General features: G+C 65.5%; 1 protein-coding gene across 2 annotated transcripts; it reads right to left on the bottom strand.

Annotated features, from left to right (window-relative positions):
- Nucleotides 1-179: 179 nt before the first annotated feature.
- HECTD3 (HECT domain E3 ubiquitin protein ligase 3) lies at nt 180-15,565 on the bottom strand. 2 transcript variants are annotated; one of them, XM_084636606.1, is made up of 21 exons: nt 15,197-15,565; nt 11,626-11,786; nt 10,642-10,734; nt 10,244-10,379; nt 9,646-9,761; nt 9,173-9,286; nt 7,929-8,011; nt 7,141-7,309; nt 6,431-6,512; nt 5,817-5,999; nt 5,023-5,075; nt 4,708-4,772; nt 4,177-4,280; nt 3,459-3,578; nt 2,769-2,858; nt 2,110-2,316; nt 1,638-1,767; nt 1,307-1,381; nt 890-971; nt 708-779; nt 180-413 (listed from the first exon to the last, which is right to left on the bottom strand). In XM_084636606.1, exons 1-21 carry the CDS (start codon nt 15,515-15,517, stop codon nt 329-331), a joined length of 2,541 nt encoding a protein of 846 aa, XP_084492732.1. In that variant the 5' UTR covers nt 15,518-15,565; the 3' UTR covers nt 180-328. The 2 variants fall into 2 exon arrangements, with proteins under 2 accessions (XP_084492732.1, XP_084492733.1); XM_084636607.1 differs by having other exon boundaries at nt 7,141-7,306.
- Nucleotides 15,566-15,568: the final 3 nt, after the last annotated feature.

Here is a 15,568-nt window from a genome sequence, read left to right as displayed (position 1 = left end):
GGGTACAGCGAGTGGTCCTGCGAGTGCTTGCGAGCGAAAGGCGACGCGCAGTACAAGCTAGCGCACATCTCCGGGGCTCCCAGCGAGCCGCTGCTAGCCAGGCCAGTTCTTGCTCTCGGTTGGGCTCCAGCTTGGTTCAGTCTCTGCCGCTTTGAAAGCCAAGGACCCGGAGACCCATGCTGGTTCTGGCCCATGCCCCGGGGAGCCAAGCCTAGACCTGGGTGTTTATTGAATACACACACTTCAGGGGGGCGAGGGAAGGGGGCCAGTCCAGTGGAACCATGGTGACGGGGGGGGGTAAAGAGGACAGCTCGGCCCCACGGCAGCATCACTCCTCCCACGGGCTCATGTCCATGTCAATGGCCACGCAGTTGTAGGCCGCGTAGCGCAGCTTCTCCTCATACACCTTGGAGCTGGAAAAGAAGAGCCGCTGTCACTGCCCTGAGGGACGCCGGGGCCAGCCAGGCACTGACCAAGCCACGGCTTAAGGCTCATCAGCCTCACTGGACGCATGGGGAAACTGAGGCATGGAGGGGGCGTGCCCCCACCAGCAAGTGGCAAGCCGGGAATGGAACCCAGCTTGCGTGACGCCCGGGCTCACGCCTCAGCCCCGAGACCAGCTGACATGGCACCTCCCCCAGCCCCAGGATCAGGGCTCCGAGACGCGGGGGCGGCTGGCCAAAGGGGCCGTTCGTGGTGCAACTCACGTGGCGTAGCTGGGGAGGTAGAGGGAGCTGGAGCAGGTGGAGGATTCGGGGAGCGCCTCTGTCGTCTCAGAGCTGGGGGAGAGAGGCCAAGCAGGTCAGACCCAACCCAGGGAGAGAGCCCCTGGCACAGTGACTCCAGCACCCCGACAGGGGGCTCTGGCATCCCAGGGCCGGACACTCACCCCAGCTTGTCCGGGTAGATGTAGATCCGAGCCGGGAGGCGGCTCCGGCCAGTGACAAACCTCAGGAAGCGGCTGCGATCCTCTGTGGGGAGAGAACAGATGTCAGCCACTCCCGGGTTGGGAGGGAGCCCACCAGGCTAGCCAAGGTGCTTGAGCCCCGTGCTCAGCTGGTCTGGGGACTCAGCCTTGTGCCCTCGGCAGGCAGGAAGTCCCCTGGCTCCGATGGGGAGCTGGGAATTGCTGCTGACGGCTGAGAGAAGGGACCCTGTCATGAGGGCTCAGGCCAGGGCGACAGACTGAGGGCCCTGCTTTGGGAAGGCCGAGTGAATTGTACAGACGGTGAGACCCGGAACCTCTGGAAGCCGGCAGGAGTCAGCGCCACGGGGGAGGCAGGGCTGGGCTGCGCCGGCCGCTCACCATTGGTGAAGTTGCCGAGTGCCTCCCAGAAGTACTGGACCCTGGTGTCCGACGGCTCGAAATCCTCAAACCGAGCTGTGGGGGGAGGCAGAGACAGAACTGGTTAGACACACAGCAGCCAGCTCCTGCCAGGTCAGGGCTGCTCCCCACCGGGACATTGCAACTGCCCCCAGGGGCGAGAAACCCCCTCCGCTCCCCCACCATGTGAGCATGCAGATCCGGGGTGCACGGGGCTGTGCATTTACAAACCGGGCCAGGGCACGCGGCGGGTGCCAGGCCACAGCCAGCAACTGGGTCCCGAAGACGATTTCCCAGCAGCCCCTGCACTTACTGAGCTTCTTCAGGGCATCCACCGTCACCTCGGGGTCCCCGCACACCTTCTTCTCCAGCTCCTGCCAGGTGAACAGGTCGAGGACGGCCTGGGGCACCACCTTGAGCAGACCAGCCTGCATGGCAGTGATCTGCAGGGGAAGCAGAGCAACTGGGGAGGTTAGGGCCGGGGCGCGTAGCGCTGGGGCCCACCGACGAGACGGTGCAGCGAGCGCTCCGGCCGCGGCGTTAGAGGGGAACGGAGCCCTGAGAGTCTCGCCTGTCGCAGACACAGGAGGGCCAGGCGCTCGGCAGGACTCCACAAAGGGCTGGCCCTTAGCACAGCCAGCGAGACCAGCCCGCGATACTCGCTGGGCTACACATTAACGGACAGAACCCCCATGCTTCAGGGCACAAGTCACCTCCAGGGGCCGGGGGACAGGAAGGAATGTGCTCTTGGGGCTGGGTCCCACTGCGACCCCAGCCGGCCTTACCTGCTCCTTGCTCTCCTCCAGCCGGGCCTTCTGCACCAGGCGGATGAATTCCTTGCGGTCCTCGTAGCGCACCACGGTGCTGCCGCCATTGGGAATCAGCTCCACCACGCGCTGGTCGCTGAGCACCGTGGTGTAGGTCAGCTCCTGCCCGAACTTGAACTCAAAGGTCTCCTTGTCCATCACGTCCATCACCTCCAGGAGCTTCACCTGGGCAGCCGGGTGAGAGCACTCGCTGGAGAGGGACACCATGGACCGCCCGGGCAAGCCCCCAGCCCCACCCTGCCCCGGAGAGCATTGGGGCTATGTCACGGGGGCCAAAGGAGGGCCCAACTGCCCACAGCATGGGAGAGCTCGGCATGCTGGGACCGGTCATCTCCACGGGCTGCACCAGCCTTGGCCCAAGCCGGAGCATTGTATGCTGGGACTGGCAGTGTCCATGGGCTGCCTCTGTGTATTGAGGTGAGGGGGTTGGAGCTGCACTACAGACCCTGGGGGCGGCTCTGAGCTCCTGTTTCTTTCGCCCCAACACAGGGCGGCCAAACACAACCGGCCCCCAGTCACCGAGTCCCGCCTGCACCTGGCCCGAGCCAGCCAACGGGGAGGGGGTGCTGTCCCAGCATGCCTGGCCAACTGGCAGCCCCCCCCACCCTTCTGCTCACCAGCACGGAGTCCACGGCGGGGAAGTCCTTGCTCCAGCTGACCTCCTCCCCGGTCAGCTGTTTCCACACGAAGCCAGGCAGAGCCAGGACCTGCAGTGGGGAGGAGACACGTGGCTGGGATTGCAGGTACAGGGACACCTCACCAGCTGCACCCCAGCGCCCCAGAAGGGACAGCAGTGCTGATCAACCATCTTCGACACCTCCCAGCTAGTCCGGCCCCCAATGACACTTGCCCAGGGAGAGAGATTTAGGGCCCCTCTTGGAAGGAGGAACATACGGCGCTACCAAGGGTACGGGGCTGCCGCTCCCAGGCTCTGGCCAGTAGGCTCCACGACCGCCAGGGCACAGTCGCACAGCTGAGCAGGGGAGGAGCCTGCGAACGCTGCCTCGATTTCTATTTACTGCCGAATTATCACTGAAATGCCTCCATTCTCCCAAGCGCCCAGCTGTCTCTAGCAGGGTCCCCTGGTCCCAGATGTGCAGGGGACGCAGACTGTGCAGGGGTGATCAGGGATTTGCCAGGGCCCCTATAGGGTGCTGGGGACCCTCGGCTCTGCTCGGCTCAGGCCAAGGGGCAGGGGTTTGGGGGAGCAGGGCTGGGGCCCCTTAGGGGGAGCCCAGGTCCCGAGCACCATGCCAAGGAGGGGAAAGGCTGGGCCTGCAGCAAGGGCCCCTCCTCATGGGACTCACCAGGAAGTCCTTGCCCCTCAGAGCCGCGCCCATGATCTGACCGATCCACTCGTACTTGGCAAACTCCTTGCAGGACGGGTTGGGGACGTACATGTCCCGGGCCTCCCCGGTGCCGTTACCCTGCAACGGAGACGTGCTCAGGGCTCCCCGCCAGACCCCCGGCGCCAGGAGCTGGGGACAGCCTAGCGCCCTGACCCAGGGGCGGGGGCACAGCTCAGCCACTGGGGGCAGGATGCGCTCCCCAGTGCCCCCCACTGGCTGCCAGGCTGCGGAGGGGGCTCCTCCGAGATCGCATCACTGTCCATGCTGCCCCTCCCTGCTGTGTGACATCCCCCACCCCCAGGCTCCATGGACCCTGGTGACTCCCGCACAGGCTGGGAAGCCAGGCAGCGAGTGGGAAGGGCCGTCTGGGGGCCCACGACGGAGCAGTGCCCAGTGCCCTGGCTGGTGGGGGACGTACCCCGTAACACTACGTTAAGGCCCCTAGCAATATGCCTTGTGACGGACGAGCGTGCTGGCCACATGCCCAAAAGCGAGGGTGCGTCTCGCAATCGCCAGGGCCTGCCTGATGGACACGGGCTCCTGCTCCCCCAAGCCAGGGAGCAAAGCCGCAGTGACAGGACTAGGGGGGACTCCCGCGGCCAGCACGGGGCAGGTCCAGCCCACGCAGCGGAGCGGGGCAGGACCAGCCCAGCTCCGGCCCCCAGCCCCTTGGTACCTGGTTGGACGTGCGGACGAAGAAAGGCAGCGGCACGGGGCTCTCTGCCGAGCTGGGACAGAGCTCCTCAGACATGTCTGCCAGGCTGTCCCGGAACCCGCCTCCTGCAGCCCGGAGACACCGTCCCCCCCTTAGCACCATGAGCCCCGGCCGCAGGCTGACAGCCGGCTACGCTTCCCCCACCCCCGGCTTGATACTGACTGGAAGTCTCCTGCCGATCGCCCCAGCGGCTGGGCCCACTGCCTTTAAAGCACCCTACGAGAAGCGACCCCCAACCCCAGCCCCTTGCCCTGCCCCATCCTGATCCTGGGGGAGGGCCCAGGGGGAAGCACTGAGTGGGGACAGCTTGTAACCCCCACCCCACTGCACACAGGGCAGGTGCCCTGGTCCCGATGAGAGCACGGCTGAGCTGCAGCCAGGCTGGGGCCGAAAGCTGCAGGGTAACCGGACCGCGTCGCCCGTCCCAGCTGCCCCACCCCGGAGCGCCTGGTGGGGAGGGGCCTGGGCCCGGGCCTGGCTCTGGGGACGTACCTTGGTCGATGATGCCCTCGGCGATGAACTTACACTCCCACCACTGGTCATAGCGCAGCGGCCACCTGCGGGGAGCCAAGGTGACAGCTCAGAAAGCAGGTCGCTCCCGGGCATTCGGAGCCCACGAGAGGGGCCAACCAGGCAACCCAGGGCCAGGGCAGGGAGGGACCACTCGGGGGGCAGGAGTTCAGCCCTGGGGGGCCGCTGGCTCCTTGGCCTCTCTGCTGAGATGGGGCTCAGTGGCTTTGGGACATTGGCCCTTCCCCCAGAATGGGGCTCACATTCCCTCCCCCCAGCTGGCAGGGCCCCCCATACCTGTAATCCAGGGGCTTCTCGTACTTGTCGGAAGGTTTAAGGCCCTCGTGCACCTAGAGCAGGCAGACACGAATGAGACTTGGCCGCCGGCCAGCTGTGGAGGTCCCGCAGGAAGCTACAGGGCCCTGGCACCAGTCCCTGGGAGGCAGGGCAGCGCTGCTATTCCCCGGGGGGGAGATGGGAATGGACACATGGGGGAGGCTACGTGACTTGCCCGTGGTCAAGCAGAGAGTCAGTGGCAGAGCAGGGAATCGACCCCAGATCTCCCATGTCCCAGGCTAGCGCCCTACCCACCGGGTCCCTCCTTCCCTCCATCATCCCTGGCGGCGGGGCAGGCCGAGGCGGAGGCAGGAGGCTCCGAGGGGCGTGTTGTGCCCCCGCAGGGAGCCGAGCAGCCATCGGCGTTAAAGGTGACAGAGATGCAGCAAAGGGAACCGCAGCCAGACGGTCAGATCCCACTCGCCCCAGCCCGGACAGACGCATGCCAGAGGGACAGACAGACAGACAGCAGCATCTCTCTCCCTCCCTGAGCTACCTGCCCTTAGCACACCAAGGCCAAGCCCCACTCCATACCCCATGTGCCGTTAGCCCCGCCTACTCCCATGGCTCCTCCCACTCCCGTCTTTTCTGTCCCCCGCCCTCGGCTTCATGCCCTCCCCCCGCCATGCTGCCCCTGCACCGGGCACCCTCTCCCAGTATCCCCACCCTCTCCGGACCCTGAGCTTCGCTGGGCATGCCGGCACCGGCCTGGGCGGGCAGGGCCAGGCCCGCAGCCTCACGGACTCTCCCGGTACCTGGGTGAAGACGGCGTTCTTGCAGCTGGGGTCCAGGGCGGGGTTGTCGCGGTGCTCCATGGCCAGGCGCCGGTTGATGTAGAGCCGTGGCATGACATTGGGCTTGCTGGTCTCCGAGTCCTTGAGACACTGGGTGAGCAGCGCCGTGCGCCGCTTGGACAGCAGCAGGAACTGCTTGATGTGCTGGCCCGGGCAAGGCGGGGCCTGGGTTAGAGACCTGCGGGTGCCCCCCATCCCATCCGTCTATCTGCTCCACCCCCCCGGAGTCGCAGGGTGCCTCACATGCGTTCTCTGTGCCCACACAACTCCCCCCCCCGCAATTTTCTTTCTTTCTTTTTTTTTTACTGAAGTGCCCCCTGAACGCACCCCGGCCCCCCGCGGCACTGCCAGCTCCCCCTGCACGCTCCTACTCCCGCACCGGGCCTCGGCTCCCCGCAGCGCCCCCGACATTCCCACCTCTCCTCCCCCTCCGCTTTCAAGGGGACGCCCAGGTTGCAGCTCTCTCTCTGGGGCCCCAGGGGCACTCCCCCCAGGGCAGCTTGCAGTCCTCGGGAGAAGGGGTGCGTCAGCCCCCCAGAGGCTAAGGAGAGAGGGGAGCCCCGGCCGTCGCTCACCTTGAGCCAGCTGAAGGTGCCGACAGTGTGGTCCCAGGCCGGGACAAGGTGGTGCAGGACGCTGTCCAGGAGCTTGATAAACCTAGGAGAGCAACGGGGGCCGCTCGAGACACAGGGCAAGGCCTGGCCCACGCGAATCGGCCCCAGCCAGGGCACCGCAAAGCCAGGGGCTGCTCCTGGCACAACGCCCCAGGACACTGCACCAAGGGGGGTCGGCAGCGCTCCGGGGTCTGTTCCCCTGGTTGCTGGGCTGACCCAGACACCCCGCTGTGGCCGATACTAGGGGCTGCTGTGCTGCAGGCAGTGTGGGAGAGGGCTCAGTAGGAGGCGCTCTCGCCCCCCGCAGGCAGGGCTGACCCCAGTGCCCCAGCATGTCACTAGGGGGCGCTGTGCCGCTGGAAGCAGCATCTCTTGGATGGAGAGCATCCGATTCGGGCCCTGCCCACCTGCGATGAGAAAGGAAGCGGCGAGATCTCACAGAAGGAGATGGGGAGCAAACCCTGGCGTCCGGGCCAGACCCCATTCTGCCTCCCCAAATCCCCCTGGATACGGGATCCCTGCCCCGGCCTGCTGTGAGCGTCGCCAGGGCAGATCAACGCGTCGCCCTGCGTTCTGCCCCCGGGGTCGGGGCTGCGTTCTCACTGGTGAAGGAGGGGAGCCCTGCAGGTGCGTCCCGCTCAGCGCCCCCTGCTGGTGTCCCTGGGCAGTACCTCTGAATGACCACGGCCCGCCGGTACAGCAGGTCGGGGTCGGTCCCTTCCAGGCGGGGATAGCGCACCAAGCTGGCCTGCTGGAACATGTCCGCACTGAGCCCCAGCTCTCGCTGCCGGGACGACTTGATCTTGATCCCTCGGAGGCGGACGTCGATCCCGTCATCTGCTGAGAAAGGGCAGGGCTGATCCGGTGGGTCCAGGGGCGCCAGGGCAGCAGCCAGCGGGGCTCGGTAATGCCTGGCATGGGGGGGACGGAGCCGCAGCCACCGGAGATGGAGAGACCCCAGGGGCACCCACCTGGGAGGCTATTTCCACCTCAAAGGGACCCAGGAGACCGCACCTGCCACGGGGCAGGTTTAGAACCAGGTTTAGACAGGACCGAGCCGCCAAACTCTAGGGCTGCCGAGATGCGGGCTCATCCCTAGGAACAGGCACCTCAGCGGCCCCAGGGCTTGGGCTTCCAGGGGCATCAGGCAGTGGAAGCGGGGCTGGGGGCGTGGGGCTCTTCAACCTGCAGCTGCCAGAGCCCCCCTGAGGCAGTCCATGGCCTGGGGATCTCAGCCCACTTCCCAGCAGCCAGGTGGCCACCTCACTAGCCACCAGCACAGCCGGCTCCCTTAGGGACAAGGCCAAGGAGTCCCGGAGACCGAGCATCCTCAGGAGACCACATCCCGAGCGCCCGACAGGAGAGGGCGGGGTTCTCAATGAGGGAGGGGGCCGATCTCGGAGGGGGAGGCTCCTGGAAGTGCAGCCAGCCCATCATGCAGGCTTTTATCCCCACTCACCTCTGCACTCCACAATGCGGATCTCGATGATGGGCAGGTGCGCTGTCATGTCTTCAAGCACACATACATCCCCGATGTAGCTCCTGGAATGACAGTGCAGAGTGGGATTCAGAGCCGCCTGTCCCCCCAGCCAGCATCCATTCACCCCGGGCCAGGGAGGAGGGGCTGCCTAGTGAGAGGAGGTGAGGGGAGCTAGAACCTGGGGGTTTATCTCCCAGCCCTGCAACTGACTGACCATGCGACCCTGGTCACATCACTCAGCCTCTCTGTGCCTCGGTTCCATGGGGCCGAGACGTTAGCACCACTGCGTCTGTAAAGTGCCCAGAGATCCTCTGGAAAGCACAGCGCTACCGTCCGAACTCTCAGGGATGGGTGGGGAGTCCACACGTGGGCGCTGATGGGCAGCTGCGCCGGGCCCTGGAGGGAAAGCGGGTAGCGGGCAGCAGCCGGCCCAGCCTTAGATATCTCCTAGCAGTGGCTGATTTCCCCAGGCTGGAGCCGTCAGCTGGTCCCTCGCAGGGGGAGTAGCCAGATCGCTGAGTTGATGCTCAGGCTGCGGCTTGGGGCTCAGTGTTACGGCCCTGCAGTTTGCCCCGCTACAGGCCGTCCCCCCGTCCTGCCAGAGAACACCCCCTCCATGCACCACAGCCGCTAACCGGGACCACTCCGCTACGGGCCGAGGGGAGGGGGGCTGCCCCCTAAACAATCCTGGCTCGTTGGAACCCGGGGCTCTTGTGCAGACCCTCTGTGGGGAACGGTAGCTCAGCTGCATGTGGGGGGGCAGGGGTGGGTGACTCATTATTTGCAACATGACCAGCCCCCACCCCCCACTTCTAACCCCTCGGGCTGGAGTCACCGGTTGCTGGGCTGGGCGGCCAGGCTAAGATGGAGGGCGCTGTGACCCCTAGCGTTCAAGCCTGCAGCCGGCCAGGAGAGCCTCAAAGCAGGACACAGCTATCGGGCTGGGGATTTCCTTAGCCACCCGCTGATTTCTAATCCACTCCTGTAACCGGTGCATGGGGAGACAGCAGAGCCCTCGCCAGGATCTGTGCCATGCATCTCAGTGCCACTTGGGCATTAATACACACCACAGACACAGAGCAGAGGGGGAAAATGAGGCACAGAGAGGCGAGCTCCTCTCTCCATGCACCAGCTGGAGCCTCTGTCAATAAAACTCCGGGGCCCCAGGCCTGTGCTCAGACCACTAGCCCAGACCCCCAGCCCCGTCTCCCTGCCCCACTCACTCATCGATGCCCACGTCGCTCAGCTTCTTCAGACTGTCGCCCTCCCCGCCATACACCGCGATCCTCTTGGGCATGAAGTTCTCGTCCGTTGTGTCCACCGTGAGCAAGAGCTTCCTGGAGGGGAGGGGACAGAGCAGCAGTTGGGCTCCCCGGCACAGAGCCACCCAGCCCAGCGGCTCCCCGTGATCCCCATGTCACGGGCAGAGCCGGGGTGCTCAGGACTCACACAGACTGGGGGTCCCCTCGAAGCCCTGTGGGACGCAGCCTGGGGTGGCCGTGGGACCTCCCTGCCCACCAGCTCCCGCCCCGGTGAGAGTGAAGGGGTGCAGGGATGGGCCCGTTGGCTCCCAGCTGGGCAATGCTGATCACGAGGGTCATGCCTGACCGTGGCCACCCCATGAACCGGGCCCCCGGGGCTGACATGTCCCCCCCGCAGGCTCCCCCATGGCGGGGAGGGGAGTGCCAGCTCTCACTTGACGATGGTGCCTTTCTTCATGGTGAGCCGCACCCAGTGCTGGCCCTGGGAGCCGTCGCTCTCCCAGTAGGTGTCCGCGTTGCCGTCCGTCAGACACGACACGTTGAAGTCTTCCTGGAAGGGGGCGGGGGGGGTGAAGGAGGGGTCAGACGGAGGGAGCCCACATCCTGCTCCGCACACGCACTCATCGAGCCGCACAGGGGCGAGGGGGTCCAGTGCTGGGATGGGGGTTGACCAGGGGACTGGGCAAGAGCGGGCACCATGCCCCAGAGCGCAGCGGGGGGCTAATGCCAAACTCTCAGACCAGGTCAGCAGCCAAGCCCACAGCAGAGTCCTCCTTCAGACTTGGGGTCCCATCTGGGCCCCCCGCAGCTGGAGGAGGCCCTAACGCTTCCCCACCCCCACTCGGGGACTCAGCTGCCCCCGTCCCCGCTCTGGGAGCTCCCTTTAGAGCCAGATCCTCACCTCTCTGGAGGGGGCACCTGACGCTCCTCTCCCGCGCAGGTCTCCCACCCGGCTGGCAGCCCCGGAGAGACGGGACCACCGGCCAAGCGTCCCCCGAGTCCTGCGCAGCTGAGAGCGGCCCCACCCCGTACCGTGTAGGAGGAGACGTCGATGCTCTCCACATACTGCTTGACGCTGCCCAGGTTCTCATCCTCCTTCCCCAGGTGATCGTACAAGAAATGCACCAGGTCCTCGTCGCACTCGTAACTCCACGTCGGGGGCACGAACCTGCCGGCACACGCGGGGTTAACAGCCCAGCGAGCTGGATGGGATGCCCCACAGAGCCCACGCCCGCTGTCCCTGCACCTGCCAGCCGGGGGCGCTGTAGAGAACAGCCCCATCCCCCAGCTCTGCTGCACACTCAGGCCGAGGGACCCCACCCAGCACAGACCCCGATCCCAGGCCCACCCAGCCAGGACAGGAGTGTGCCGGCTGGACGGCCCGGGCAAGGCGGTAACGCAGCAGAACCCGCCCCGGGACGTGTTGCTACCGGAGCTTCTGCACCGCCGCCTCGTCCTGCTCCATGGTTTTGGGTTTCGCGCCGAGCCGCAGGGAGTACGTCAGATCCACCACCTGCTCCCACCTGAAACGAGGCAAAGGACGGAGGGGTAAAGGGAAGGCCTGGGAGGAAAGACGGACCACTTATTGGGGCACTAGCCTGGGACAGGGAAGGGGCCAATCCCTGCTCTGCCACAGACCCTCTGTGCACAAATCTTTGTGCGCCTGTCCCCATCTGCCTCACCGGGGGGCTGGGAGGGGCTTGGATACTGCCGGGCGGGGGGCTGGGAGGGGCTCGGAGAAGGTAGCCGGCTCCCCTCTCCACCAAGAGCAAAGATCAGCCTCGGTTTAAACCCACTGCTGCCCCCTGTGGAAAGTGATTTTTTAAAGCCAGCGTTATTTCTTCTGCGGCTGCGTCAGCAGGTCAGAGCTGGGCCCAGGTCTGGGGCCCAAGAGACCAGAGCTCTGGGAGGGGCTCGGCGAGCTCTGTTAGCCCCTCTGGGCAGGGGACAGCCTACGCCAGGCCCGGGGCAGCAAAGTCACCCCGGAGCTCAGGAGAAGCCTGCCGCAGGGCCTGTTCCAATGGCTGTGGCCCCAGAGAGGAACGAGGTGGCGGGCCGGCCGGCCTGGCCTTGCGAGGCCGGCAAAGGAGATTCCTGCCACTGGCAGCGCTGCCCAGACACAGGGCTCCCAGCGGGGGGAGTGGCAGGCTCAGGGGGCAGGTGGTCACTACGTCGGACACACACAGCCCTGGGGAGCTGGGATCAGAACCCTGGTCCCCAAGTTTCCCTGCACACAGCTCTGGCCTCTGGCAACAAGCAGCCCTTTATCTCCCCTGTGAGTCGGGTGCTAGAGGATGACGCCCAACACAGCCTGGGAATTGCCCAGGCACCCAGCCTCCTCAAGCAGCCACACGGAGACACAAGCTGGTGGCGCCCGGACCAAGCCCAATGCCCCCAGAGCCTCGTCCCCAGACCTGATCACGGGTTTATAATCGACCCCAAACAGCTGCTGCTGCCTCTGGATTCTGTCGGTGGACTCGACCGGGACCAGCCGGTCCCCTCCCTCGGCATGTTTGCACACCAGGATCCAGCCTTCCTCCAGCTCACAGCTGCCCTTGTACTCCTCCAGCTGCTCCTGCAACGCAAAGCACGGCCCGTCAAGGAGCCCTTCGCCCCGGCTTCACACAGCGCCCGCGGCCCTGGGGGAGCTGGCGGTTGGTTTCTCGGCTCCGGTGCCCACCACGACAGGCTGGCCACCAAGTCAGAGATCTGCTGGCCAACAGGGACGTGCGATCACCTCGTCTGCCCGCCTGCGTCACCGCTCCCTGCTCCCCACACCCGGCCCATCCCTTCTGGGGCAGCCAGAGCCAGCCTGTTCCCGACCGTGATGGCGAATCCACCGCACCTCTTGGTCTGTTGCCCACTGGTCCGTTCACCCGCCCGGTAAAACGAGCCCTTTCCTGGTTGGAATTCGTCCGGCTTCAGCTTCCAGCTGCCATCGGGCTAGAGCCAAGAGCCCTCGGCTAGCTGAGCCCTTCTCCCACAGAGAGACTTAGCACCGCCACAAGGCTGGCAAACCATGCCTCCACCCCACAGATCCCCTCAGTTCTGCACCCAGTGAAACAAATACCCCCCCACGCTGCTCACAGGCTTCCAGGAGTCCTCCCCCATCCTCCTCCATCACAGGCCTTAGAAGGTTCGGGGACTCCCCTCCACCACAACCCCTGAGCCTGGGGATACCCACCAATGCCCCCACCCCACCTGCCAGCCACCTGATGAGCCTGATCAGGCTCAGAGGGTGGTTGCGGGGGCCCTCCTCAGCGGAGAGACAGTTGCCCTGTGATCTTCTCCTCTGCCCCTCGCAGGGGGACACTGGATGCACACAGGGGCCATCCCCGGGCTGCGGGGCTACTGAGAACCCCAGCAAGCCAGGCCCCTTCGGACTTTTTTGCTAGCCAGGAAAGAAAAATAAAAAGCCAGACGCCTGGTGGAGCCAGGTCTGAGAGCTGTACGTCCTAAGGCCCAAACCCCTGGTGTGGTTCCCTTCAACTCCCGCAGAAACGCTCCCCTTCAGCCCCAGAGCTCCCTGCGCACCCCAAGGCTGGTGCATTGTTTTTAAAGAATGGGGCAAAATCAGGATATAATGGAAACTATAACTGTGGCTCAACTCCATGCCAGGAGCCCCGAGACTCTCTCCTGGGCCTGGAAATCACCAAAGCCTTGGGGACAAACACACTCACTAATACCCTCCCTCCCGAGGGATGGTGAGCAGCGATCACACCCCCGGGCCAGCAGTCTCATCTGCTCTAGCGTGGCAGAGGATGCGGGCACCAGGGGACGTGGGTACCAGGGGACGCGGTCTGTGCACACAGGACACGGTGTGAAAGTTGGCGGGACAAAGGGTATCTAGGTGCTGGCTGATTGGCAGACGTCCCCCTCAGGCCCGCTGCTGGGTCAAGGCAGTCAACAGAGGGCTGTGACGGGCGTCAACTCCTAGCAAAGACGGGGTGTTGTAGCGAAGGGGGGCTGGATGGCAGGAAAGCACCATCTAGGCAAAAACACTGGTGCAAGGAGGAGCCGTGTCCCGCGGGCATTACACTCGGGGTTATTCCGGAAGAACTAGCTCGTGCCACGCGCCCTCGGTGCCCGCTATGCCAGGGTTAAGGCGGAAGGGCCGTTTGGAGCCGTAAAGCAGCGCACGGCCGTCACCGCACGGGGTACGGAAAACCACCCCGGCCAGCTCCCTGCCTCGGGCGCGCAGGCCGGTGGGAGAACGGCTCGGCCCGGTGAGCGAGGGAAAGCCCGGCCACGCCTAGCTCAGACGCTTTAAACGCAGCCGGCGCGGCAGGTCAGTTACCAAGGGCCAAACCCACCCCGGCTGGGGGCGGCTGGCAGACAGGCCTGGGATAGGGGTTCCAAGCTTAGGGGTGCCCCCTAGGCACGGCCAGGGAATCTGGATCCAGGGGATCGATCACCCCGTCACCCGCAGCCGGTCAGCCCCAGGGTCCGGCTCTGGGCCCAGCTCTGAGGCAGTTGCTGCCCATGGGAGGGGCGGTCTCAGGGCTGCGTTCCCCAACCTTTAACCTTGTCATCAGCGGGGAAGCCAGGTGGCTTTGACCCCACCCATCAAACCAGGAAGTGGCTGTCTGATTAAAGTCCCACAGCGAGGCCCACATCCAAACGCCCCCGACCTGTGGGGCACAGACCCCAGCTTTGTCACCTGCCCTCTGCCCGCCCGCCCCACAATGGAAACGCTGCACAGCGCCGCCACCCCCCCGCCTCAACACTCCTTACAACCGACAGCCTGAGGCCTCGGCCCCCTGCGCCCAGCCTGCCGCCAAACCACCCGGGCAGGAGCCAGGCACCAGCGTCCAGTCCCTATGCGTTGTAACCGCAGAGATTCAGAGCCCGGGACACAGCCTCGGCCAGACCTAGAGCCCGCCCCGAAAGCGCCACGCCTGGGGGGCTGGCAGTGGCTTAGACACCACTAAGGGGCCAGGCAGTGTAAACGCACAGAATGGATACCGCATGGACTAGTGGGAGTCCCTGTGTCCGGCGTCTCTCCCCGTGTCCATCTGTGTCCGCCTGTCTCTCCCATCTGCCTGCCTGTCTCTTACTGTGTTCTTCCATCTCCCCTCTGTGTCTGTCTGTCCGCCTGTCGCTCCCATCTCTGTGTCTGTCTGTCCGTCTCTCCCCATGTCCATCTGTGTCCGCCTGTCTCTCCCCATGTCCATCTCTGTCCGCCTGTCTCTCCCATCTGCTTGCCTGTTTGTTCGCCAGTCTCTTACTGTGTCCTTCCATCTTCCCCTCTGTGTCTGTCTGTCCGCCTGTCGCTCCCATCTCTGTGTCTGTCTGTCCGTCTCTCCCCATGTCCATCTGTGTTCGCCTGTCTCTCCCATCTGCTTGCCTGTTTGTTCGCCTGTCTCTTACTGTGTCCTTCCATCTCCCCTGTGTCTGTCTGTCCGCCTGTCGCTCCCATCTCTGGGTCTGTCTGTCCGTCTCTCCCAGTGTCCATCTGCGTGTCTGTCTGTCTCTCCCTACGTCCATCTGTGTCCGCCTGTCTCTCCCATCTGCTTGCCTGTTTGTTCGCCTGTCTCTTACTGTGTCCTTCCATCTCCCCTCTGTGTCTGTCTGACCGCCTGTCGCTCCCATCTCTGGGTCTGTCCGCCTGTCTCTCCCCATGTCCATCTGTGTCCGCCTGTCGCTCCCATCTACCTGCCTGTTTGTCCGCCTGTCGCTCCCATCTCTGTGTCTGTCTGTCCGTCTCTCCCAGTGTCCATCTCTGTGTCTGTCCGCCTGTCTCTCCCCATCTGCCTGCATGTCTGTCCGCCTGTCTCTTACTGTGTCCTTCCATCTCCCCTCTGTGTCTGTCTGTCCGCCTGTCGCTCCCATCTCTGTGTCTGTCTGTCCGCCTGTCGCTCCCATCTCTGTGTCTGTCTGTCCGCCTGTCGCTCCCCATGTCCATCTGTGTCCGCCTGTCGCTCCCATCTGCCGGCCTGCCCCCCCCGGGCCCCCTCCGGGCCCGCCCCGGGCCCGCCCCGGTACCTGGCACAGCTTCACCCACAGCCCCTGGCTGTTGCAATACTCCTCGCCGGTGGCCAGCACGCACGTGCCCTTGCGCAGCTCCACGGCGAGCCTGGCGAGCTTCTGGCCGGCGCGGCCGCGGGCCGGGCTCCCGCTGACGCTGAGCAGGGAGCGGCCCGAGCCGGCGGCGGCGGGGTCCCGGCACAGCTTGTAGCGCACCCGGCGGGGCACGAAGCAGAGCGCGGCGGGCAGGGGCCGGGCGCGGGCGAAGCAGCCCACGCACTCGGCCAGGCAGCGGATCCGGCCCAGCAGCTGGTGCGGGGTCTCCGCCGGGGCGCCCATGGTCCGGTCCCGGCCCGGCCCGGCTCGGCTCGGCCCCTCCTGCCGCTGCCC

This window comes from Lepidochelys olivacea, assembly GCF_965140295.1.
Source record: "Lepidochelys olivacea isolate rLepOli2 genome assembly, chromosome: 8".
In the NCBI taxonomy this organism is placed as follows: Eukaryota; Metazoa; Chordata; order Testudines; family Cheloniidae; genus Lepidochelys; species Lepidochelys olivacea.
Note: the sequence above shows the minus strand (reverse complement) of the source record. Positions and strands in the feature narration are given on the sequence as shown.